This window comes from Procambarus clarkii, chromosome 9 (assembly GCF_040958095.1).
Source record: "Procambarus clarkii isolate CNS0578487 chromosome 9, FALCON_Pclarkii_2.0, whole genome shotgun sequence".
NCBI lineage: Eukaryota > Metazoa > Arthropoda > Malacostraca > Decapoda > Cambaridae > Procambarus > Procambarus clarkii.
In genome coordinates, this window is record NC_091158.1 from 34,175,751 (window position 1) to 34,201,165 (window position 25,415).

At 36.7% G+C, this 25,415-nt stretch overlaps 1 protein-coding gene across 1 annotated transcript in view; it reads right to left on the reverse strand.

The window, feature by feature from the left end:
• Window positions 1-1,374: 1,374 nt before the first annotated feature.
• The window catches only part of LOC138362863 (glutamate receptor ionotropic, delta-2-like), a 96,263-nt gene continuing 72,222 nt past the window's right edge, over window positions 1,375-25,415 (reverse strand). Inside the window, exons 5-9 of the mRNA XM_069321438.1 lie at window positions 13,563-13,780; window positions 12,899-13,079; window positions 12,675-12,774; window positions 1,714-1,843; window positions 1,375-1,587 (exon numbers count right to left, since the gene is read on the reverse strand). Coding sequence (XP_069177539.1) covers window positions 1,486-1,587; window positions 1,714-1,843; window positions 12,675-12,774; window positions 12,899-13,079; window positions 13,563-13,780 — 731 coding nt within the window. The 3' untranslated portion in view covers window positions 1,375-1,485. The remainder of the gene's footprint in view (window positions 1,588-1,713; window positions 1,844-12,674; window positions 12,775-12,898; window positions 13,080-13,562; window positions 13,781-25,415) is intronic.

The window sequence follows — 25,415 nt, forward strand, 5'->3', positions numbered from 1 at the left end:
CACCCCTGTAATTATTCCTGTTTATTGATTGTACTTAATTTCTTAATTACACCTTAGCAGTGTTATATGCATATAAATTTTGTTATAATTATGTAACTTGTAGACTCCATGCCATGCATGTTCCAGCAACGCGAATCGCATGGGTGGAGCTGGCTGGCGTGGACATGTTGGGAGATAAGTCTGTGGTACATGTTGATTGTTTAGTAACACAGCTAATTGCTTGCCTAGACCATTATTTGCATACCCATCTATCCATTTAAGTTTTAAAATAGTGAGCAGCGCTTATATAATGATATTGTGTTATTTTATTCTGGTGTATTAATATTTCTCGCTGCCTGCATTTCCATTTATATGTTTGTATGTTCTTTGTTACCCTTACTTTAAGTATATTGCTTTGTTGAGTAAGCAGTTTAATTATTTACCCTAGACACTTTTAGTAGGCAAGGCCGTATTATTATATATTTTCACAACTGCAAAAGAAAGGAACCATACCCAGAGGTCAAGAGTCATAACAGAGTACTGAGATCATAGGTTTGAATGCTCTTTATGTCTCCTACTGATTTTGTAACTGACTTAATATTATCGACGTCGATTCAAGGTCGATAACAGCTAAAAAATTTTGTTTTAAAACACTCTATGAACAATCAACCCACATTTCAGGCTTTACTGGAGTCATTGGTTGTCGCAATAGGAATCAATCCTCCTAAAAGTGAAGCATGGGGGTCAACCCGTACCACTCCCTGACACTCGCTATGTAATAACAAATCACCGTGAAATGTTCTTTAAGGCAAGCCCCAAGCTTCAGCCCTTCAACTTTGGACAAATGGACAAAAATTCTGTCTAATAGATATACATTGATATTATTGAAATATTTTAGTAACACTAGAACTATAACTAACATAGCAGAATAGATGAAGGAGAATCACACTCTTTCCCAGCTTTTTGCCACTTTAATGTGTATAAGTATAACGGTAAAGCAATTTATCTTCCATAGTCTGCAAGTAACCAATTCTTCTTTGACTAAAGGTTATAATTCCCAGCTGATCGTATTGTTGTCAGGGGAAACTCACGTGTGTATCACGTAAGGATGATGCTGAGATATGCATTATAACAGACCAACCAACTCAAACAAAAGTAAATTATCAAAATTTTGTCCAGCGCCTGTCTCTTTCTTCTTAATCTTGACTAGATCAAAACAAATCTACGTTTTAAAATATATTACTTTTTATTAAATGATTTATTTTTAAATTACTTTTTAATTACTTTTTATAAAATGATTCATTAAATGTATTTTTAATAAATAAATTTATTTATATGATTAAAAGAGGCTGTGAGAATATTTATGGAAAATCCATCTAGCAGTGAGTGGTCTAATTGAATGATCTGATTTGCATTTGTTTACATTGAAACTGTATTTATTCGAAAGATATCAAAACTTTTCATAAAAAAAAACAAATCAGAAACTCGAGCGGCAGTGGATCCATCTTACGAAGTATCTGATAACTGAAGAATTTTCTTGCTAAGGATTTCGAGACACAGAGAAACTAAACTACCAAACAGTCCTCCAGAAAGCACAACGAATATTCCCTGAAATAAATCAAAATGCGTTAATTAACAGAATAAATCAATAAACATTGTTTCAATAAAAAAACATAAAATTTTAAGTTAAAGGACAAAAACGCTGTGATGTCTCTTCTTTTCACATATTCTTACCCATAAGTTGGTTATTGATAGAGATGTGCTGACAGATATCTTTGTTGGGGGAGCTAGGCAAGCTGTGAAGTTAGGGATTGCAGAACTTTGAAAATAATCGTAGAGTCCGAACTCTCTTAGAGCCAGGACCCTGCGAATAATGAAATAAAAAGGTGAAATTTGAGTACCTGGAATTAGGAAAGAAACACTTACATTATTATACACCTCACCAGAATTTGTAAGTGGTGAAGCGTTCACGAACGCCTCACGAACAAGAACGAATATCACGAACACAAGTCCGTGATATTTTTTCCGTGGTGATAGTGGTTTCTACACAATCAGCTAATAGAGGATGGATATATCACATGGTTTTATGAAAAACTTTTTTTTCATAAATAGTGTATGCAACTGGCCTTTCAGGAAAACATAAATTGAGTTCCGAATCTTTGTCCTTCCAGCTGTGGCTGGCATCAGGTCAGATTCGCCAGAGCACTCGTTACTTGACTTGTTCTGCGATTTGCTGGTTATACTAAAATAAATATTCCTCATTCGGGCTCTATTGACCTACTATAATCAAGTTGGGTGAAACTGCTGTTATTTGTACAGGTGTAAAATTAGATAAAATCATTTTTCCACAGAGGTTGTATCACACCTTGTCCTGCCGGTGATTGTGATATTGGGAGAACTTTCGAGCAAATACTTAAGAGAAGTGAAGTTCCGTTGATATGTTTCAGGGATGTGCAGAACACTAAATTACATTTCCAAATGCATTGTTAGATATGATGCTGAGGTTTGGTATTTAGGTTTGGTATTTATGTTATTACTAATAGATCCTGATTGAGCTGTTATCGTTTTGTTGAAATTTTTTGGACCTTTTCCTCTTTTCTCAAGTCTTCCTATGAGTAAGGGATCCGTGCTTAAGCTCAAGAATGGATCTCCAAAGGATCCAAATGTATCTCCAAAAGGATCCAAATGTATCTCCAAAAGAATTCAAAAGGATATTCAAAAGGATCCAAAAGGATCCCCTAAAGGATTCAGAAGAGTCTCCAAAAGGATCCAAAAGATCTCCCAAAGGATCCAAAATTATCTCCAAATGTATACAGTTCTCAGAAGGTATCTGTATCCAAGCTCCAGAAGGATACCTGGACGTTTGCCAGTTTGGCTGTCGTCGTTGCGATGAGTTGCATTACATTTATGTACACAAATGCTGATGGAGTTACAAATAAAGGGCTAGAGTTGCAGGAAAGGATGACAAAAGTGTAACTACATAATATTGCAATACCATAATTAAACTCTCATGTGTTATAGGAAATGCATGGTTCCAAAGAGGATATCAAGTAATACAAATAAATAGAGTAAATAGAGGTGGAAGTTGTGTACACTTACTGCTATAACTACACTGGAGCTTTGAGAAAGTGAAATCGTCAGAAGAATGCGATCAGCAATAGTACATACAGGCAATAACAACATTTGGGAACACGAAGAAAGTGGAAGAGGTGATTTTCAGTCCCACACGAAACAGCAGAAGACTTTTGGTAGACTTATAGGTACTAGAAAAAGCGGCCATAGTGACAAGAAGGATGAGAGCTAAGAATCTGATACTTGGAGTTTTTAATCACAAATTGCCAGGATAAATAAAGACCCTCCGGAGTGACGAGCCATGGAGAGAAAACTAGTGGACACAGTGGGAAAGCACATCTCTCAACAACAAATCACAGAGCCAACAAGAGTAAGGAGAGAGCACACCAACACCAATGGACTTGGTGTTTACCCCACAGAGAGACGGGTATTGAGAGGATAGGGTATGAGATGCCATTAAGTTTTAGTGACCACTGCATTATCGTGCCTTACTATTTAATTGTTGTAGAGGCATTGTATAGATCAGGAAACATGCTGAGGAAGATGACTACAAACGAGAAGATGTTTTATAATTGTTGAGGAATTTTCTGAATGAGATCCAGTGGGGAAGAGAACTGTTGGAGAAGACAGAAAATGAGATGAAGTAAATAATTACTAAAAAATGGGCAGATGCAACAGAGTTGTGCTTCCCTCTCAAGAAGGAATAGACAAGAATGGAAAAGAAAACCCTGGTTTAATATGCAGTGCAGAAAAACAAAGGAAAGTACCTAAAAAGTATGAAAAGTATGGAGCGTTAGGAACAGAGGAAAACAGAAATGCACTAAAGAGAGCCGGATATGAATACACAAGAGATAGGAGAGAAGCTGAGAGGAAATTAAAAAACGACAATGCTGGATATGCTAAGGACCTCCCAAAGCTGTTTTATAACCATATTGGGAGAATAACAACAGAAAAAGGCTATGTCATCAGGTTGGCAAGACGAGGGGAAAATCTAATGAAAAATGACAAAGTGTGTGAGGAACTCGACAAAAGGATTTCAGAAGGCTTTTACAAAGGAACCAACATTGAGAACGAAATTGAGAGATGATGCGCGGAGGAAACACTGGATGACATAGTAGTCACCGTGGAAGAGGTTAAAAAACATGAAGGAATTAGATGCAATAAATAATTTGAGCCGGTCTTAATATCACCATGGCTATCGAAGAAACTTGCAGAGGTGCTGTGTCTCCCTTCAACTGCTGTTTTCATATTAACAGTAGAAACAAGAAATCTCCCAGAATTCTGGAAGTGGGCAAATGTATTTCCAATATTCATGAAAGGGGGTCATACAGGAGGCACTAATTTACAGATTAGGACTACTGACATATATTTTCCATGTAAAGTGCTAGAGAGAGTAATCAGGTCGAGAATAGTGAAGCACATAAAGAGAACAAACTTTGTAAAGAATCCTCAGCAAGGTTTTTAGAAAGGTGAAGGAAGTCATGCCTTACAAACTTCATAGCGTTTTATGACAAGGTTACTAAAATAAGACAAGAAAAGAAAGACTGGGTAGATTGCATTTTCCTAGATTGTCCAAACGATCTTGATACCCTTCTTCATGGAAGATTGATGTACAATATAGAGATGTAAGTTGGGATAACTGGGAAGACACTGAATTAGTTAAAGCACCATGAGTGTTCCTAATTTATGTTAATGATCTACCCGAGGCAGCTTGCTCGTACATTTCAATGTTTGCAGACGATCGTAAGATAATGAGGAATGCAATGACAGAGGACAACTTCAGAATGCTACAGGAGGAACTTGAAAAACTCCAGGACGGGGCAAACAAATGGTTGCTGGAGTTCAGTACCATTACATGTAAGGTAAGGAGGATGTGGAAGGGAGGAAGAGGACCAGAAAGTTCGTACACCATAATTGGCCATTAACTAGAGGAGTCGAAGAGAGAACGAGAAGTGGATGTAATTTGAACACAAACACCAGAGGCACACGCAGACAGAGAGACATCGGCAGAATATGGGACGCTGGCGAACATTAGAACATCGTTTAAAAAGCTAAATAATAACTCTTTCAAGCCAGTCTACATAGTCTTTGTCAAATCAATAGATCAATCGTGGAATATGCAACTCCAGCCTGGAATTTACACCAAGTGAAGCATAAAACTCAAACTTTAAAATTGGAAAGCTTTGCGTGATTAGTCCCAGAGCTAAGAGGGTTAAGCTATGAAGCTTAAGGCCCTGAAGGGACAACTTAAGGCAACACTGAAGGACAGAATAAACAGATGAGATATGATCTTAGCATAAAAGATACTGACGGGGAATAGACAAGGTGGAGAGGGTTAGCCTGTTCAAATTGAGAGATGGAACGACAAAAGGACACAAACGGAAGCTGAAAACATAAATAAGTCGAAGAATGTAAAGGAAACCCCCGTACGAGTGGTCAACAAGTGGACTGCACTAGAAGGAGAATTTAAGCCATCTTCATCCATAACTTTGAAGCCAGATTTGACCAAGAATTTGAACGTCAAAATAGTTAAGCCATAAGGCAAGAGGGACAAGGAGGCCAGGTGTCAGGGCATAAGGAGGTAGATAGTGCCCGGTAGTCGTTGACCAGAGCGCCGGGTTCACTTCCTGACAAAGGAGGACAAAAAAAAATTATTCGGCCGAGTTTCTTTCACCAGATGCTCTGTTCACCTAGCAGAAACCGGAACCTGGGAATTCGACAGCTACTATGGGCTGCATTCTAAAAAGTTTTGTGTGCGTCTAAGAAATAAATTTGCGTTTCCAGCCGATGAGAAATTGATAAGACGAGTCGTGACAGATAAGGATTGTAGGATTCCCCAAGAGTACTTGAACAAGTTGTAGAAATGATTGGAGAAATGGCTACTGTAGTTCAATACGAGCAAGTGTAAAGTAATGGAAATAGGACCAGGTAACAGGAGACAAAAGGGACAGTACACAATGAAAGGAAACTACCTCCCTTTAACGACATGAAAAAGAGACCTGTGAGTGTATGTAACACCAAACTTCTCTCCGGAGGCTTATATAAACATACAGCCCATCCTCCTCGTTAGTAGATTCTTATAGTAACGATGAGGACCATAGTACATATATGACGTAATGGGCAATTAGAAAGTGGAAATCTGTACTATTGAATTTGGATAAACCGGAAAAGATTTCCTATTTATGTTGCAGGGACAACCTAATATAACCTTCTTAGGCCTAATCCACGCTACCTAAGGCCTAACATAGTATATATGTGCTATACTAGGCCTGGAATTTTCAAGTTTTTTTTAACTTTATTTTTTTCGAACTCTATAAAGTGAATACTACCAAATTCTACTATCTAATTCACTTTTACGTCAATGTTTTTACTATGGTGCACATAGCTACAAAACGTACTATCTGTACAAGAGGATGGGTTGAAATAGAATAATGAGAGCAGCATTCTCAGTGAACGGAGAAGCTTATTACAATGCCGTAGTGCTTAAATGAATGTGAAGGAAAGACCTAATATATGTGCAAGTATTTTAAAAATTTAATTTTCTTCTGTAAATTACATTCTGTCTCAAGGTACTGTATACAGTCAGAAACTGTATACAGTACCTGGAGAAAGGATGATTGTAACATTCAAAATTTTGCTTTTTAATACGCTTACACATATATTGGGTCCTTCATTTACCTTTAAAAGTTAGAACTTCATTCAGGAACCTAAATAAGGAGGAATTTCGATTGTTTTACACCATCTACGTGAGACGTGGCTTATTAAATGCCGCCCACCGTGTAGCCCACACCTCAAGAAACACACAAGCAAACTATAATATGTTCACAAGTATTCATGGAGGCTCGTCCAAAAATTGTGTGGGGATGGAATATGAAGAGACTAACAAAATTTTACATAATGACGACAGAAAAAATGAGGAAAAGTAGGGAGATAATTGAAACGTATAAAATACTTCACAGGATTGACAGAGTGGAAATAGAGGAAATGTTCCCAATGAATACCAGTGTTAGGAAGTTTTCATTTAGCATAAGGGTAGTGGGGGAAATTAAATGAACTAAAGGAACAGGTTGTGGAAGAGCATTAAATTCGTAAATTTAAAAATAGTTATGATAACGAAATAGGCCAGGAGTCGTTACTCTATATACAGGAGGCTAGACAAGCGGGGCCAAAGAGCTAATGCACAGCTCTGTAGGCCCAAATAGGTTAGTAGAAATAGGTGAATACATGACCTGGCTAGTTGAGGGGGTTGTGGTCTAGGATGCACCAATGTTTTTATGTATCTTGGGAGGGATAAGCTTGCCATATCACAGGGAATAGGTGTATCATAGTATAATAGTCTAGGAAATTGACAGAAACCAAAAACACATAGAAACAAGAAGTAGATTTTTTTTATATAAATAATGAAGTAGAGTGACCAGTGAGACAGGGTGAGGCAGGTACTTGACCGGAGGGGAATCCTTCACCACCACCACACACCAGGTAAGAGGACCCCCACCTCGACCTACACCAGTGGCGCAGGCATTATCGACGAGGAGCTACGAACAACGCCTGTCGATGTCGAGGTCAGGCTTTATGCAACTGATGTAAGCTGTACTAAGCTAGTGTACCTGCTGTGTTGCTAGAATTTGACAGGGAAAGCTAGGAGACGAGGGATAAGATGCTTTGCCCTAAAGATATAAACCCAGCTATCTAAAAACTATTTATGGCATTAGAGGAAAGCATGAGGGAGGAACATGGGAAGGCCACAGATGATCTCAGAGAAAGAATGGTTGATTACTGTCCATGCTTGTGATGGGTAATGCAAAAATTCAGATGGAGGTAGAGCAGAACAAAAGGACAAGGGGAGAACAAAAACAGACACTGAAAGAAGAGGTTGATTCTCTGGCAAGGCAGGTTAAAGAATTACAAGAGAGAGAGAGAGAGAGAGAGAGAGAGAGAGAGAGAGAGAGAGAGAGAGAGAGAGAGAGAGAGAGAGAGAGAGAGAGAGAGAGAGAGAGAGAGAGAGAGAGAGAGAGAGAGAGAGAGAGAGAGAGAGAGAGAGAGAGAGAGAGAGAGAGAGAGAGAGAGAGAGAGAGAGAGAGAGAGAGAGAGAGAGAGAGAGAGAGAGAGAGAGAGAGAGAGAGAGAGAGAGAGAGAGAGAGAGAGAGAGAGAGAGAGAGAGAGAGAGAGAGAGAGAGAGAGAGAGAGAGAGAGAGAGAGAGAGAGAGAGAGAGAGAGAGAGAGAGAGAGAGAGAGAGAGAGAGAGAGAGAGAGAGAGAGAGAGAGAGAGAGAGAGAGAGAGAGAGAGAGAGAGAGAGAGAGAGAGAGAGAGAGAGAGAGAGAGAGAGAGAGAGAGAGAGAGAGAGAGAGAGAGAGAGAGAGAGAGAGAGAGAGAGAGAGAGAGAGAGAGAGAGAGAGAGAGAGAGAGAGAGAGAGAGAGAGAGAGAGAGAGAGAGAGAGAGAGAGAGAGAGAGAGAGAGAGAGAGAGAGAGAGAGAGAGAGAGAGAGAGAGAGAGAGAGAGAGAGAGAGAGAGAGAGAGAGAGAGAGAGAGAGAGAGAGAGAGAGAGAGAGAGAGAGAGAGAGAGAGAGAGAGAGAGAGAGAGAGAGAGAGAGAGAGAGAGAGAGAGAGAGAGAGAGAGAGAGAGAGAGAGAGAGAGAGAGAGAGAGAGAGAGAGAGAGAGAGAGAGAGAGAGAGAGAGTAGTAGTAGTAGTAGTAGTAGTAGTAGTAGTAGTAAAACATTAATGAGGTTATTAAAGACTTAAAGGTAAAAGTTTACAGGAGTGACGAACACGGCGTTGAAACTTTAAATCAAGTAGAACTGAAGGAAATAAATTTCAAAGGAGACGCAAGTGTGAATAGATTTTAAAACATAACAGAAATGGCGGAGAAGGAAGCAAATGTAACAAAGTCAGAAAACAGTGGGAAGAATTAAACAAAAAGAGAAGCAACCAATGTTTGGGGAGTAAGGCCAAACAAAACCTTTGCTGGTGCAGCTAAAGGTTCCGATGGAAAGAAAGTAATTAAGAAAACAGTGTTAGAGGTGCTAAAAACTACCCAATTCAGGAATTGTGAAAGACAGGAGTCAGAGAGGAAGAGATCGGTAGTATGCAACCCTACTAAAGCCTGATGGGGTCACATTGCAAGTAAGAAGAGATAACAATGAAATAACAGAAACTCTACTCAGTATTCAGGCTGAAGATGTAATAAAGAAAAAAACATTCTGCAGGCTGGGTAAGTTTCAGAGAGAAATAAATCGACCAGTGAATGTTATTTTTATAAACAACAACCCAATTAAATATATACTGGCAGAGAAGAGATATTTTAATAATGAGGAAAAGTACCATGCAGTGTTTATTAGACAGGACATGTCTGTTGAAGAGAAGGTGGCAGCAAAGAGAATCAGTCAAGAAGACCATATGAGAAATGCAAGGAGACCAGAAAATTACACAAATAGGGCACAATACAAGACAAATCTAGCAACAGAGAGTAAAACACAGAAAAATAGTGGGAAAAACCAATTTAACAATGCAACATAGAGTACTATAGAGGGAGAAAGATGGCTGCTCAGCCTAATGAAGCATGAACACAAACGAATTGTCAAGAATGACTGGTTTATCATTCCTCCCTCCCCTTATGAAATACGGATATACAGCCACATGATCAAACACTCTTTGGAGAAATCAAAAGCAGTTCAATTTTCTTGAGTAGCATAAAATTAATGTACTCAGGTGAAGATGGAATCGCAAATAAAGGAATATAATTACAGGAATGACTGGGAGAAGTACAACTGCACGATATTGCGATGATGGAAACAAGACTGTGAAGTGTCATGGAATATTCAATCATCTCATGAGGGTAATAAATAATAGGAGAGATAGGGTACACAGAAGCAGAGGTGGTGTAACTCTTATATTACAACTACACCTGAGATTTGCAGTAGTAAAACAAGTAAATGGAATTGACGAGCAAGAGTATGTACTATGAACAGCAACAGTGGAAACCATGAAGATATTCATAACATAGATTTATTATCCTCTACTAAACAACAGAAAGCCTAGGGAAAAATACGACAGATGTAATGATAATTTTTAAAAGTCATGGAAAAAGCAGCCAGATTAGCAAGGGTAACACATAAGCTAAAATCATGATATTAGGAGACTTCACCCACAGAGAATTATAGAGAATAAATAAGGATCCCCATGGGGGTGATGAGACAGGGAGGGCAAAGCTGGCGGACATGGCAGACAAACATTTCTTAAAGCTACGTGTCACAGACCTAACAAGAGAAAGAGAAGATCCACGAGCCACACTAGACTTTGCATTTTACCATACTGAAGCAGATGTCGAAAGAATTGAGTATGAGATGCCTATAGGAGCTAGCAACAACTGCAGTGTTATGCTTGAATTACATAGTGGAGCTGAAGGATATTGTTACCCTAAGAAACCTATTGAAGAAGAAGAAGAAGAAGAGAGACTACAGACGCGAGAACTTCAAAAGAAAGAGAGACTTTTTTCGGGAAATCCAATGGGAAAGAGAAATAGCAAATAAGACTGCAAATGAGATAGTGGAAATCACAGTGAAAAAATGCTGGTGCAACGAAACAATTCATACCACTCAAGAAGGAAATGGATGAAAAAGTAAAGTAAACCTCTTGTTCAATAGACAATACAGGGAAGCTAGAGAAGTGACAAAATACAAAGTCTGGCAAAATTACAAAAAACTAGAAACATAGTACCGGAAATTATTACACCTGAGTAAGTGCAGAAGCCATTTGAAAATGACATTGCTGACAAAACTAGGAACCAACCAAAGCTGTTCTATAGACATATAAGAAGAAAAACTACAGTGAGAGACCATGTACTTAGATTGATGAAAAAAGGAGGAACTCACATAGAAAATAATAATGAGATATGTGAGGAACTCAACGAAGGATTTCAAGAGGTCCATTCATTAGAACCAGCATGGAGACCAACGCTGCAAGACGAAAGCACAGAGCAAATACTGGATTGCATTGTAGTCTTTGTAGTAGTAGTGACTAATTTCTGGAGGAACTAAATATGACCAAATCAATAGAGCCAGTCCTAATTTCCCCATGGCTGCTGTAGCACTCTGTCAACCGTTGTCTAAAACTTGAAATAATACGCTTGAGACGCAAACTCTCCCAGATATCTGGAAAGGATTTCCATCATCCCAGTATTAAAAAATGAGTAGAAAGGCGGCAATAAACTTCAGACCAGTGTCATTGACAAGTATTCCTTGTAAAGTGCTGGAGAACGTAATCAGGTCGAGAATGGTGGAGCATCTTGAAATGTTAAACTATATATTTAAAACAAATCAGCTTTGATTTAGAAATGGAAAGTCATGCCTTATGAACTTGATTGAGTTTTATGACAAGGTTACTAAAATAGGACAGGAAAAGGAAGTCAGGGTAGACTGTATTTTTCTAGACTGTCAGAAAGGGTTTGAAACTATTCCCCATGAAAGACTCGTGTGCAAGATGCAGAAACAGGCTCGGATAACTGCGAAAATACTTAACTGGATAATGGAGTATCTCAAGTACAGAAAGCAGAGTCACAGTCATAGAGAAAGTTTCAGGTGAAGGAATGTAACAAAACGGGGCCCCACAAGGTCCAGCGACCTCTGCTGTTCCTAATTTATGTGAACGACCTTCCTGACGGAGCTAGCTCAGACATGTCAATGTATGTAGATGACGAAAAGCTGATGAGAAATGTGAAGACAGATGAGGACTGCAGGAAGTTACAGGGAGGATCCTGACAAACTTCAAGAGTTATCAAACAAATGTTTGCTGGATATCAATCCAAACAAGTGTAAGATTATGAAGATGATGAAGGGGAAGAGGATACTAGACGGCATCTACACCCTAAGGGAACGGCAGCTACAGTAATCAGAAAGAGATACGAATCTGGGAGTGGATATAATTCCGACACTAACACCGGATACACACATAAACAGGATAACATCAGCAGCATGTGCGACGTTGGCAAATATGAAAACATCGTCTAGAAACCTGTATCAGAACCTATTTTTACCAGTCTACACAACATTTGTTAGACCATTGCTGGAATATGAATCACCCACATGGAATCTACACCTTGTGAAGGAAAAATTTATAAAGCATATGATTTGCAGTAGGAGTGGTGCCGAAGGTAAGAGGGTTAATATACAAAGATTTGTTAATGGATCTAAACCTCACAACTCAAAGAGAATACCAGGAACTGAGGGGATATGATCACAACATACAAGATACTGTGGGAATATATATGGTAGACAAGGAGAGCCTCTCCAGATCGAGAGAAAGTCGAACAAAAGGACACAAGTGGAAAATGTAATGGCTAATGAGCCGAAGGGATGCAGGGACAAAGGCACTCCTTACTACTCGTATTCTTTACGAGTAGTTAGGAAGTAGAATGCAGTAGGAGAAGTTGTGGAAGCCACCTCCATACACAACTTTTATGCCCGATTTGAGAAATGTAACACAGCAAGTACGTGACTAGCAGGCGGGGCATAAAGAGCTAGACTTCACTGTCCAATACACTGTTTGGTAAGCACTGATAAGTAAGTACAACCACACATACTCACGAGTGTGTACGCATACAATGATACAAATGTAATATGTATACTTGTTATTAAAAACATGCAGAAAAGGACTGTCCTTGGGAACCATCATGCTGGTCATAGAAGGCTTGAATTTATCCTTCAAGACGTAAAAGTCACACCGTCCTGTGGAATGAGACACAAGAGAAAGCCTTCACCACTCCAGCCATACCAACATTCTTATTATAACCATCATTCATATCATTTCAACTTTCTGTCAGTTTACTTCGATACCGACTCATAAGATAACCTGATTTAGAGAAGTCTTGCCCCAGGAGAGCGGGAACGCCTTCATCGTAGTAGAGGATGAGGTGGCCTCCTCGCCTCACTAGTGTGTCGATACTATGCGAGAATTGGTCGAGGGTGAAGCGTATCACCCGCCCGGTCTCCTCCAAGGCTGCAAGGTCCTCTGTCAAGCCAAAACCTCTCAACTGGAAAATGGAAACTCAAGCAAACAAACAATAAAACAACTGTTTTGTTATTCTTTGATCATTATGAATTCTAACAATTTCTGAACAAAATTGAGGATAGGAACTTTACGTCTATAAAATGTATTATATTCTTAGAAGGAAACAATATACGAAACTAATTTATATTATCATCTATTCAAATAATGTAACCTTATGTTAAATAGCAGGAACGGCTACTGCAAAAATAACCATTCTAGGTAATAAACACCGAACATATAGCAACAGTAATAAGGAAACCGACACTCTCTATAAAATCTAAATGAAATTAATACTAACTGAATTCCTAATGTTCTAATACAGTCATGATGGTGTGACATCTCTCTTGGGAGTTATTATTAAACAGACAGTAAGTCACACAAACTTGCCTGGAAATAAGACACACAAGCCAACACATAACTTTCTGTTCAGATGTTTTGGTTCGGCGTCTAGTTATTCTTAGCTCACCCGAATATACTGCTCAGTAGAGGAGTCACGCTGCCATATCAACTTGGCCGATGGGTCGTCAAGAAAATCTTGGAGAGTCGGGTAAGGTCTGGGTATGTACCTCACTGCTAGGTAGGATATGAGGTTCCCGCCGTAGCTCCTGGAGAGTAGGAGGTTCACGAGAAGCCATACTCCCCACACCACCCTCTCCCACAACCAGGTCCTCGCCACAGAGAAATCTACAAGGAGACGGAATTATGTGCATTTGAAAGACCTGAAAATATACTTATTTTGTCTTACTTGAATCATTGTTTCCTCCGTCCTATGTTTCTTACAGTAAATTTCATTCTTTTGCTTTAATTACTTGTAGTTCCCAGCAAGGACCCACTTCTCGTTTTATAAAACACTGAGCAGAAGTTGATAAAGTAGCATTTGTCTGAATGTATCTCAAAGAGAAAATGGATTATTACTGCAGGATCGAACCTGCGTCCTGGAAGCCCCAAGACACGCCTTCCTCCTCCAAAGAATTTATCACAGATATGTCACGTTATTGTGATTTCACTGTGTTTAGCACTAATTTGTCAGCACATAAAAATGTACGGAATTTTTCTAAACAACGACTTTATGAGTCAGTTACGTACAATGAAAACATGCGAATAATGGACTGCAAAAAAGGCCTATTATTAGCTCGTCTTTATATCTAATCTACGCTTGAAACATCCCAGCGATACCATATCTATTATGTTACCTCGTAATTTGTGCCATGAATTAATAATGTTTCCAACTAAATATTGGCCCTGGTCTTTCCTGGTTCTAATTTAGTCAAATTTACATACATCGTTTCGAGTTCAATTTTGTTTCGTTGGGGAGTTTTCTAATTTATGTGATTAACTTTCCCATCTTTTTCTGTATGCATTCAAGAGAATTTGTGTCTATTATATAGTATGGATATCAACTGAACTGCATAATCTAATTAGAACTAAATGAGAATAATTGATGTCATATTAGAAACACTTCAAGAAATGTCTCGGAATCCTATTTGCTTTATTCCATAAATTCACCAATTGATTTTTTTTTTAGCTTGAGATTTCTACTAGTTACGATTGGCAGAGATTTTTCACAAATATACTTTTCAATCTTATTAACAATGTCCAGTTGATTTTTATTTTTTTCCATTTAACTGCTAATATTTCGTTCATTTTGAAAGCCCATCTAGATCACCTAGTAGCAATTTTGTTTCTTCATCTCAGTGTATTTCACATCTTTAGTTTGGAAAATGTTAAAATGTTGCTGCTTAAACACAATCTTTATTAGCGATTGTATCTAAATCGCTTATAAAAATGAGAGACATAAGCGGTCCCAGGACAGACTTCTCGAGCGCTTCACTTGCAATGTTCCCCACTCTGAGTTAACTCAACTTATGTTGTCTCTTTTTTTCACTGAAATAATTCTGCTCTAATCTAACGCAGAATAACACATATACCATGTCCCTCCAGCTTTTTAATGCCCCCTCGTGAGCCACAGTATCAAAGGCTTTGCTGAAATAAAAGTAAACAAAATTGCAATTTATCGCTCCATCAACAGCTTCAAATATTCTGGAATGAAAATGAAAGTAAATATCTTAAGCTTGAGCGGACTTTAGCTACTCACAAGTTATGAATTCTTTATTAATCTATATTTTTCAAAATGTAAAACGAATGACATGTTACATTATCCATTGAAGCACTGATAAACTTAATGGACGATGTAAGTAAACTATCTCCCTTTTTTAACAATCTGAACTACATTTTCAACCATCAAATACATCGGTACCGCACTGTGCTCGACTCTCTGGATTTAATCAATGTACAATGCAAGTGATCACCAGGTTTGCACAACTACGTGCATTACATCTATTTCTTCAAGTTAATAAAGGGTGTCAGATATTTCGACACTAAATTACTAACACCTAACATATCACGCCAAAACGGTTATGTTAGGAACAAACTAACATTACTAACAACTAACTTCATTAGAAGAAAATGAGTTTTAGTGGCTTCTCAGACGGAATAGGAGGCCCACCACGTCACTAAAATATTTATTTACATGCCATGTATCCTTAAAACCATCAACCTGGGAACTAAATATGATAAAAAAGTATTACTGGATTTAACTAAAACATAATCAAAACTAATGTCTATTTCCCTAAGTTAAAATTGACGAATTCAGCGGCCAGATTCACGAAGGTACTTACGAATGTTTTTCTTCTTAGCGCCTTCGTAGCGGCTACGTCGGTATTCAGGTAGCCACACTAAGAAGGAAAACCATCATAAGTTTGCTCCGTCAGCTAAGCTTTCTGTCTAACAATCGTAGCTTTAAGTAAACTGGATATAACTCAATTTTTCTCTACTACATAACACGGAGGATCAATTTTAAGATTGTAATAAAAAAAAATATATAGCTGGTGAATCTCGTGAAGAGAAGTCCTTCGTGTTAGTTATATATGCATTCTCTGCTTGAAACTTGAAGCAAATATGTCTTTTATGATATTAGAATTAGTTTTATAATAGCAAGATATTATACCGGTAATTATTAAGTAAATAAACACCGGTGAACATGAAATATGAGAGAAGGTTGCTGGTGGGAGAATTTACTATCACAAAATGCCCCACTGCACAAATGATGTTAGGTAAGAAAGGTAAAAGCTTCAAAAACTTCTTGCATTGAATACTTAAACCTATAATTATGACTGAATAGACTATTATAACCTGTTAAAAAGAGGGGGAAGTGGGGGGTCCAAAACCTCTTTCTGATACACAATTTGACAGTGTAACAATAAGTAATTTATTTATTTACCTTTTTATTTATTATATATATATATATATATATATATATATATATATATATATATATATATATATATATATATATATATATATATATATATATATATATATATATATATATATATATATATGTTTCATTGAATATGACCGCATATTCTGTATTTATTATTTTCTGGTTTAGGGCTTCTATCCCTCTAACTATTTTCTTAGCATCAGGGCTTAATTGGAATAGGAGTTCTCCAAAACTCATTTTCGTACTTTTAAGGTGAAGAAAAGAAGTGATTTACTATAGAGTGTATTACACTTATTTGTATAATTTGCACGACGTTTCGAACCTCCATGGTTCATTCTCAAGTGAACAATCTTACAATCTTTGTAAGATTGTTCACTTGATATTGGTATTGGCCATACCAATAGATAAGTATCCCTGTCTTCCAAGAGTAACTCCATTTTTCGGACATAGTCATCTTTATTCATAATAACTACTGCATTTGACTTATCAGCCTTGGTAATATGTAATGAACTATCTTTTTTGAGATTTTTGAACGCATGAACAAATCGACTTGGACAATTAGGAACAGAATTGTTAAGTAAAACGCCATACATCATACCTTTGCACACATTAATATCTTCAACTGAGACATTGCTATACTTTTCAAGATTGCTGAAACCTTTGATTAATTAAAAAAGATAGTTCATTACATATTTACATAAGATTAAAAAAAAAGATAGTTCATTACATATTACCAAGGCTGATAAGTCAAATGCAGTAGTTATTATGAATAAAGATGACTATGTCCGAAAAATGGAGTTACTCTTGGAAGACAGGGATACTTATCTATTGGTTAACAGAGATCCTACTGAAAAAGTGATTGCACATTTTAACAAAACTCTTAAAACCGTGTGTAAAGGCGATAAAGAGTTGATATCTAGGCTAACAAGTCGATCCCCCTCTCTTCCTTACATGTATGGTCTTATAAAAACTCATAAGCCATATAATCCGGCAAGGCCGATTATTAGTTCAATTGGTTCGGCGGCTTATAAACTCTCTAAGTGGTTAGTCAAAGTTTTGTCCCCTATAGTTGGTACTATTTCCAACTCACACTTGACAAACAATGTGGACTTAGTTAATAAGCTATCCACACTGAATTTAAATTTTGATTTTAAACTTATAAGTTTCGATGTGACCTCTTTATTCACTAAAGTTCCTGTTGATGATCTGTTAGAATTTCTACGTGAGGAACTGCCTAAATATAATTTGAGCTTGCAGACCAATAAAGTATTGGAACTTATTAAATTGTGTATAAAAGACAATTATTTTAGTTTTAATGGAAAATTTTTCAAACAAACATTTGGTATGGCGATGGGCAATCCCCTGTCCCCAGTTTTAAGCAATTTGTATATGGAATTCTTTGAAACAAAAATCTTATCCAGGATTATCCCGGCTAATGTGGTTTGGTATAGGTATGTTGATGATATTTTGTGCTTATGGCCGTGTGACAAAGACCAGATAGTTTTTCTTAATGAACTCAATTCTTTGGTACCTTCAATAAAATTCACTTGTGAGACTGAGGAGAATGGTACTCTTCCGTTTTTGGACATTATGATTCATAGAGTCACTAGAAAGTTCAAATTTAATGTGTATAGGAAACCTACCAACGTGGGGTCGTATGTTCATTTTTATTCGAATCATCATAGTAAAGTTAAACAGGCAGTATTTTCAGGAATGTTTCTACGAGCTTTGAGGGTTTGCAGCCCTGAGTTTTTTGATGAAGAGATTGCTAAAATATATGAAATTGGGAAGAGTTTACAATATCCTAAGAGGTTTTTGGATTTCTCGTTTGTACAAGCCAAGCGTACGTTTTATAATCACGTCCCTAAGGCGAAACCAAAAATTATTAACTCATTGGTGGTACCTTATGCGAGTGGACTTGAAAAATTGTCTCTGATTTTTAAGAAACTTAATATAAATTTGGTGTTCACTAATAGTACGATCAAATCCAATTTAATAAAAAACTCCCCTGATACAGCAGGTTGTGTGTATTCGATTCCCTGCAATGATTGTGATTCTGTGTACCTTGGACAAACAGGAAAGTCCTTACAATTGCGGTTGTCACAACATGCTTATAGTATTAGAACTGCCCAAACGTTTAATGCATTGTATCTACATACGAGTTTATGCGATCACAATATTAACTGGAATGGGGCAAAAAGCATTACCAATTGTGGGGATTTCGTGGAACTGAATTTGATTGAGTCTGCTCTAATCAGTCAGTGTCCAAATCTTCTTAATGTTAGTACTGGAATGTACAAACTTGATCCATTTTTAAGTTATAATATTGCACAACAGTTTAAGAAACAACTCTGATAGAGAGGCTTACAATGTCTCATTATAATTGTATATTCATATATTGTGTGTTCATGAGGCTTTTCTTTATCTTTCATCCTTATTCTCTGACCGCTTAATCCTCTTTGACCATTCTAAGCTAAGCTATACCTGTTTTTGGTTAATTACACCTGACCAACCCTTGGGATGGGGTGGTCAGGTGTCGGCCTATATATCTTCCCCCCTTCTCCCTTCTCCTTAGTCAGTCTGGTGTTGACAAAGGCTTTAACAAAGCCGAAACGTTCACCTCATTTCATATTTATCTGTGGATTTTCCGCATATATATATATATATATATATATATATATATATATATATATATATATATATATATATATATATATATATATATATATATATATATATATATATATATATATATATATATGTGTGTGTATCTTCTATATAAATAAAAATAGAAATGTTCGTTTGTTCAAATTCGCTAATCTCCGAAATTTCTTCACGAATTGCCTTGAAATTTTCACACAACGTTCCATTCGCCTCCAGCCAGGTTTTTATATACATACAATATAGATGTCACGTGTGTGACGGTCAAAAAAAAAAATTCGGAATAACTGTGTTTTTCTGAAAAACTGTGTAATTCTGAAAAACTGGCTTTTTCTGAAAATCTGTGTTTTTCTGAAAAACTGTCTTTTTCATGTTAGGAAAATCTTCGAAACCTCTTTACTGATTGGTTAGAAATTTTGACACAGCGATGCATTTGAATAGGCGCACCTTTTTATATATGTACTATGTACATACCTCACCTGTGACAGTAAAAAACATGCTTTTTGAAAAATTGTGCCATATGTTGGACGTAAGAGCAACGCACGCTGTAATCTCTGAAAGTTCTTCACCGATTCCTTTGAAATTTTGACACAACGTTGCATTCGGATTGGTGTCATTTTGTATACCTACTGTATAGATACCACCCCTGTGACAGGTAAAAACATGCGTTTTTGAAAAACAGCGCCATCTGTTGCACATAATAGCAACATGCCCGCTATGCTAAATATGTAATGAATTCCAATTCAATGTTTCTGATTGCATTGATAAAATTTTTTTCATAGAATTCGATTTATTTTATTTTTTATTGAATTATTTTGTGTAACATTGTGTTGGAATTGAGCTGTGTTGTTTATGATACCGTTCATTTCGTAAGTAGAAGTATAGATGCCACACCTGTGACAGGTAAAACTATGCTTTTCTTGAAAAACAGCGCCATCTGTTGCATGTAAGAGCAACACACATGCTATACTAGATATGTTACAAAAACATTTCAATGTTTCTGATTGCATTGATGAATTGAATTTTCATAGATTTTGATTTATTTTCGTTTTGAATTAATTGTTTTTTGTGAATTGCGATGGAATTGAGCTGTGTTGTTTACTAAACCGTTCGTTTTGTGAGTATAGTTTATTTTTATATTTTTATCGTATTTTCATTTGATTTTTTAACTGTTTTTCTTATATTTCAGTGATGGGAACTTCAGATCACTTGATGTTCCCAATTTTCTGATGGAAACAGCAGACCATTTGGGAAGGCATCTGACGAGGGAGTGAGGAATGGTGGAGATGACGAGGGGATGGAAGTGAGAGATGGTGCAGAGGACGAAGGGACACGGGACGGAGTAAAGGTGGGGAAGAACAGATTGATGGGGAGGACTGGGACGGTTGATGTAGCTCAGCAACGTACATGCGTTGCTGAGCCACAGCAACACGTGACCGGGTACTGGTAGTAAATAAATAAAAATGTAAATGTTCGTTTGTTCAAAATTGCTAATCTCCTAAAGTTCTTTACCGATTGCTTTCAAATTTTAACACAATATTCCACTCGCATCCGAGCCAGTTTTTAAGTATATACTATAGAGATGTCATATATGTAATGGAATTTTTTTCTTTTTTTTTAAACTGAAATTTCCATGTGTTTTTCATGTGTAGAAAATCTTTGAAACCTCTTTACCGATTGCTTTGAAATTTTCACTTAACGCTGCATTCGAATAGGCTCATATTTTTATATAATTACTACATACATGCCTCACGTGTGACAGAAAAAAACATGTTTTTTGTTTGCAAAACACCGCCATCTGGTTGACGTAAGAGCAATACACGCTGTAATCACCAAAAGTTCTTCACCGATTGCTTTAAAATTTTTACACAACGTTCCATTCGTATACACACGTGTTTTTATTTACCTACTATATAGATGCCTTACCTGTGACAGGTAAATGCATGTTCTTTTTTAAACAGCGCCATCTGTTTTACGTAATAGCAACACATGTAATACTAAATATGTTACTATTCCATTTCAATGTTTCCAATTGCAATAATAAAATTGACTTTTCATAGATTTCGATTCATTCTCATTTTGATTTAATTATTTTGTGTGACATTGCATTGGAATTGAGCTGTGTTGTTTACCATACGGTTCATTTCATAAGTATAAGTACAGATGCCACACCTGTGACAGGTAAAAACATTTTTTTTCTTTTAAGAAATAGCGCCATATGTTGCACGTAAGAGCAACACATGCTATACTAGACATGTTACATTTCCATTTCAATGTTTCCGATTGAAATGACAAATAGATATTTCATGTATTTCGATTTATTATCATTTGATTTAATTATTTTGTGTGCAATTGCATTGAAATTGAGCTGTGTTTTTTACCAAAATTGTACCAAATTTCTTCAGTATAATTTATTGTTGTTGTTTTACATTGTTTTTCATTTGGTTTTTTAAACTGTTTTTCTTATATTTCAGTGATGGGAACATCAGATCATATGATGTTCCCAATTTTCTAATGAGAACATTAGATCATTTTGGAATGCATTTGACGAGGAAGAGGGGGAATTGAAGGGAGGACGATGGGACAGGGGAGTGGGACATGGTGGGGAGGATGAAGGGACGGTAGAGTAGGGGATGGTGGGAAGGACAAAGGGACGGGGATTAGGGGAATAGTGGGGGAGGACGACGAGGCGGGGAATGGGGAATGGTTGGTAGGACGAGAGGATAGGGGAGTGAGGAATGGTTGTGAGGATGAGGGGACGGGGGAGGGGGTAATGGTGAGGAGCAGTGGGAGACAGGGGAAGGTTGCTGTGGCTCAGCAACGCGTGGCCGGGTTCAGCTAGTATATGTGTGTGTGTATATATATATATATATATATATATATATATATATATATATATATATATATATATATATATATATATATATATATATATATATATATATATATATATATATATATATATATATATATATATATATATATATATATATATATATATATATATATATATACAAGAATGTACATTGAGTTTGTGATGACACATAGCATGGTCTTTACATTCTTGTAAAGCCACTAGTACATGCAGCGTTTCGGGCAGGTCCTTAACCTAACAGATAATTTTATGTAGGTAAATTCTAGCCAAATTTATAAAATGTTAACAGGTACATGGCAAGGAAATATGAGATGAGAGAGATTAGTAGGTATTGTAAAGCACATCAGTAGCTGTGATTGATTGCGTTGACAGCTTGATTAGTAATTTAACAAAGATTAATAGCACGATACAGCATTTTGATAGCACATATAAGACAGCAATGATCCTAATGGTAAAGTCGTTTGGATTAGGTACATAAAAATTGGGGGATTGGGTAGCACTAGATACAGTGCAATTTTATAGAACAAGGTAGGAGACTATGAAGATGAAATTAGGCACTTTTTGGTTTTGTTTTTCAATGAGGCAAATATAGAATATATATAGTCAAATATAGGAAGGCAAATATAGAAAATATAGAAATAAAAATGAGGCAAATATAGAAAATATAGAAATAAAAATGAGGCAAATATAGAAAATATAGAAATAAAAATGAGGCAAATATAGAAAATATAGAAATAAAAATGAGGCAAATATAGAAAATATAGAAATAAAAATGAGGCAAATATAGAAAATATAGAAATAAAAATGAGGCAAATATAGAAAATATAGAAATAAAAATGAGGCAAATATAGAATTTTGAAAAAAGCACAAGGTAGGAAACTATGAAGATGAAATTAGGCATTTTTTGGTTTTGTTTTTGAATGAGGCAAAAGTTGGACAGCTTTTCAACTCATTAGGGAGTGAGTTCCATAGACTAGGTCCCTTTATTTGCATAGTGTTTACACAGATTAAATTTGACTCTGGGGATATGAAAACTGTAAAAATATTGATGCAGTTATTTAAATAAAAAATATAATGAAATATATATTACTGGTTTATTTTTACTAAAGCTTTTTATACTTACAGTGTATCCAAAGAAGTGAAAAAAATTAGACATAATGCACAATTTAATGAATGATTCAAAAGAAATATGATTATTACATATCAACATGAGATCTTAAAGATCCATGGTTAAGATTATTTAATAGCTTTTTTATTTAATGGCTGCTGCTGCTAATGTCAACTGGGAGTCCGAATTAGGTAACATAGGGGACATCAACCTAGCAGTGCAATCTTTTCTTCAAAAAACTCTCAGACTTTATAACACCTACTGTTCTATGCTAACGAAACAAGTCACAACTAAAAGGCTAAACAATCCTTGGCTTACAAAGGGGATACTTAAATCCATTAATAAAAAAACATGACCTTGAGAAGAAGTATAGGTTAGGAATCGTCTCCAAAGAATTTTAAAATAATTACTCATCATTGCTATCTAAAATAATTAGGAGAGTCAAAATTAAATACTACGAAAATAAATTTACCCACACAAAGGGCAACATTAAGAAAACATGGAGTACAATTTCACAAATATTGGGATCAAAGAAGATTTTAAATAACAAACCAATACTCCTGTCAAATAATGATGGTCTGCTTTCAGCCTCTGACACTGCTATTGAGTTCAATATGTTCTTCTCTTCCATTGGGTCATCCCTTGTAAATGATATTCCATCTTCCAATACTAATATTCAGGACTATCTTACAGGTAACTATCCACAGTCTCTGTACCTAATGCCTACTAATTCCAGCTCTTATTTACAAAAAAGCCTCCAGATTTTTAGCTCCTGCCATTGCATTGCTCTTCAAGTCACTTGAACTCCAAACCTTTCCAGATATTCTAAAAAAAAAACGAGAGTAACCCCTGACCACAAATGTGGTGATCCCACTGATGTTAACAACTTCAGACCTATATCAATTCTGCCAAACTTGTCTAAAATATTTGAGAAACTTATCTACAAGCAGCTTTACTCTTATCTAGCCAAACACAATATACTTAGCTTTTGTCAATATGGCTTCAGACCCCAAAAAAGCACTGACGATGCACTTATTTGTATGATTAACTTGATACATGCTGCTCTTGATAAAAATGAATTCCCTATTGGGTTATTTGTGGACCTGCGTAAGGCTTTTGATACTGTCAACCACCAAAACCTTCTTCATAAATTACAACATTATGGAGTCAGAAGTCATTCCCTGCTGTACCTTAAGTCTTACCTTACTGACAGGCTCCAATATATTTCTGTGAATAATTCAATTTCTCCCACCCTACCCATCAACATTGGTGTTCCCCAACTTGGCCCTCTCCTCTTTCTCATCTACATTAATGACCTTCCAAATGCCTCCCAACATCTCAAACCAATTCTATTTGCTGACGACACGACCTTCATTTTATCCAGTCCTGACCCCTTGCTCTAAATGTCACAGTGAATACTGAGCTAAATAAAGTCCATCACTGGCTAACGGCCAGTAATGGACTTTCTATATTTTGTTTGGCAATAAATCCTAAAATCAAATAAATCTCAGGATTTACAATACCCAAGTTTGTAACAAAGTTGATGGCAAATTCCTTAGCGTTTTCATTTCCTGGTGTGTGTGTGTGTGTGTGTGTGTGTGTGTGTGTGTGTGTGTGTGTGTGTGTGTGTGTGTGTGTGTGTGTGTGTGTGTGTGTGGGGTGTGGAAAAAATATAAGTAGTTAGTAAACACTTGATTGACAGTTGAGAGGCGGGCCGAAAGAGCAAAGCTCAACCCCCGCAAACACAACTAGGTGAATACAGCAATGCGCTACTTCCCTATTCTGTATGAAGGACCACACAGTGTAGATCAAAAACCAGCTACAAGTTCATCCAACGTCCCCACCTCACAGGACGGACAGTCATACATGGAATCAGGAGAGAACAAAATTATTAAGGCTGATCTATAAGCCCCCACTGGCAAAATCTGGATGCAGCACAAGAATATCTTCCAATATTCCTGAGTGTATGAAGTAATTACAGAGCTCAAAGTACCTCATACTATTTGGTATGAAGTCACTGATAAGAGGGAAATCACAGATATACTATTGGAGAGTATGTCCTCTCAAGTAGGACTGAAAACAGACATTTTTCCACCCAGAGGGTTATAAACCAATGGAACCGCCTATCCGCTGAAGCCGCAAATGCCAAAATCCAGCTAAACAATATCATTAAGACAATTGGCGGATCCTTTAACAAGCAACCAGCTTTCTGTCCTCGTCGAGACCACTGGATAGTTAGTGGCCCTTGGGTAAATTTAGGTAAATATATACGTAAATAAATACAATTGCTTCTCAAATCTTGGGAGCGACAAGGGAAGCCATACACTATCTCTTAGAATTACGTAGGTAAAAAAATGTAACATATTTGTATACTAAAATGTCGGTGCTGACT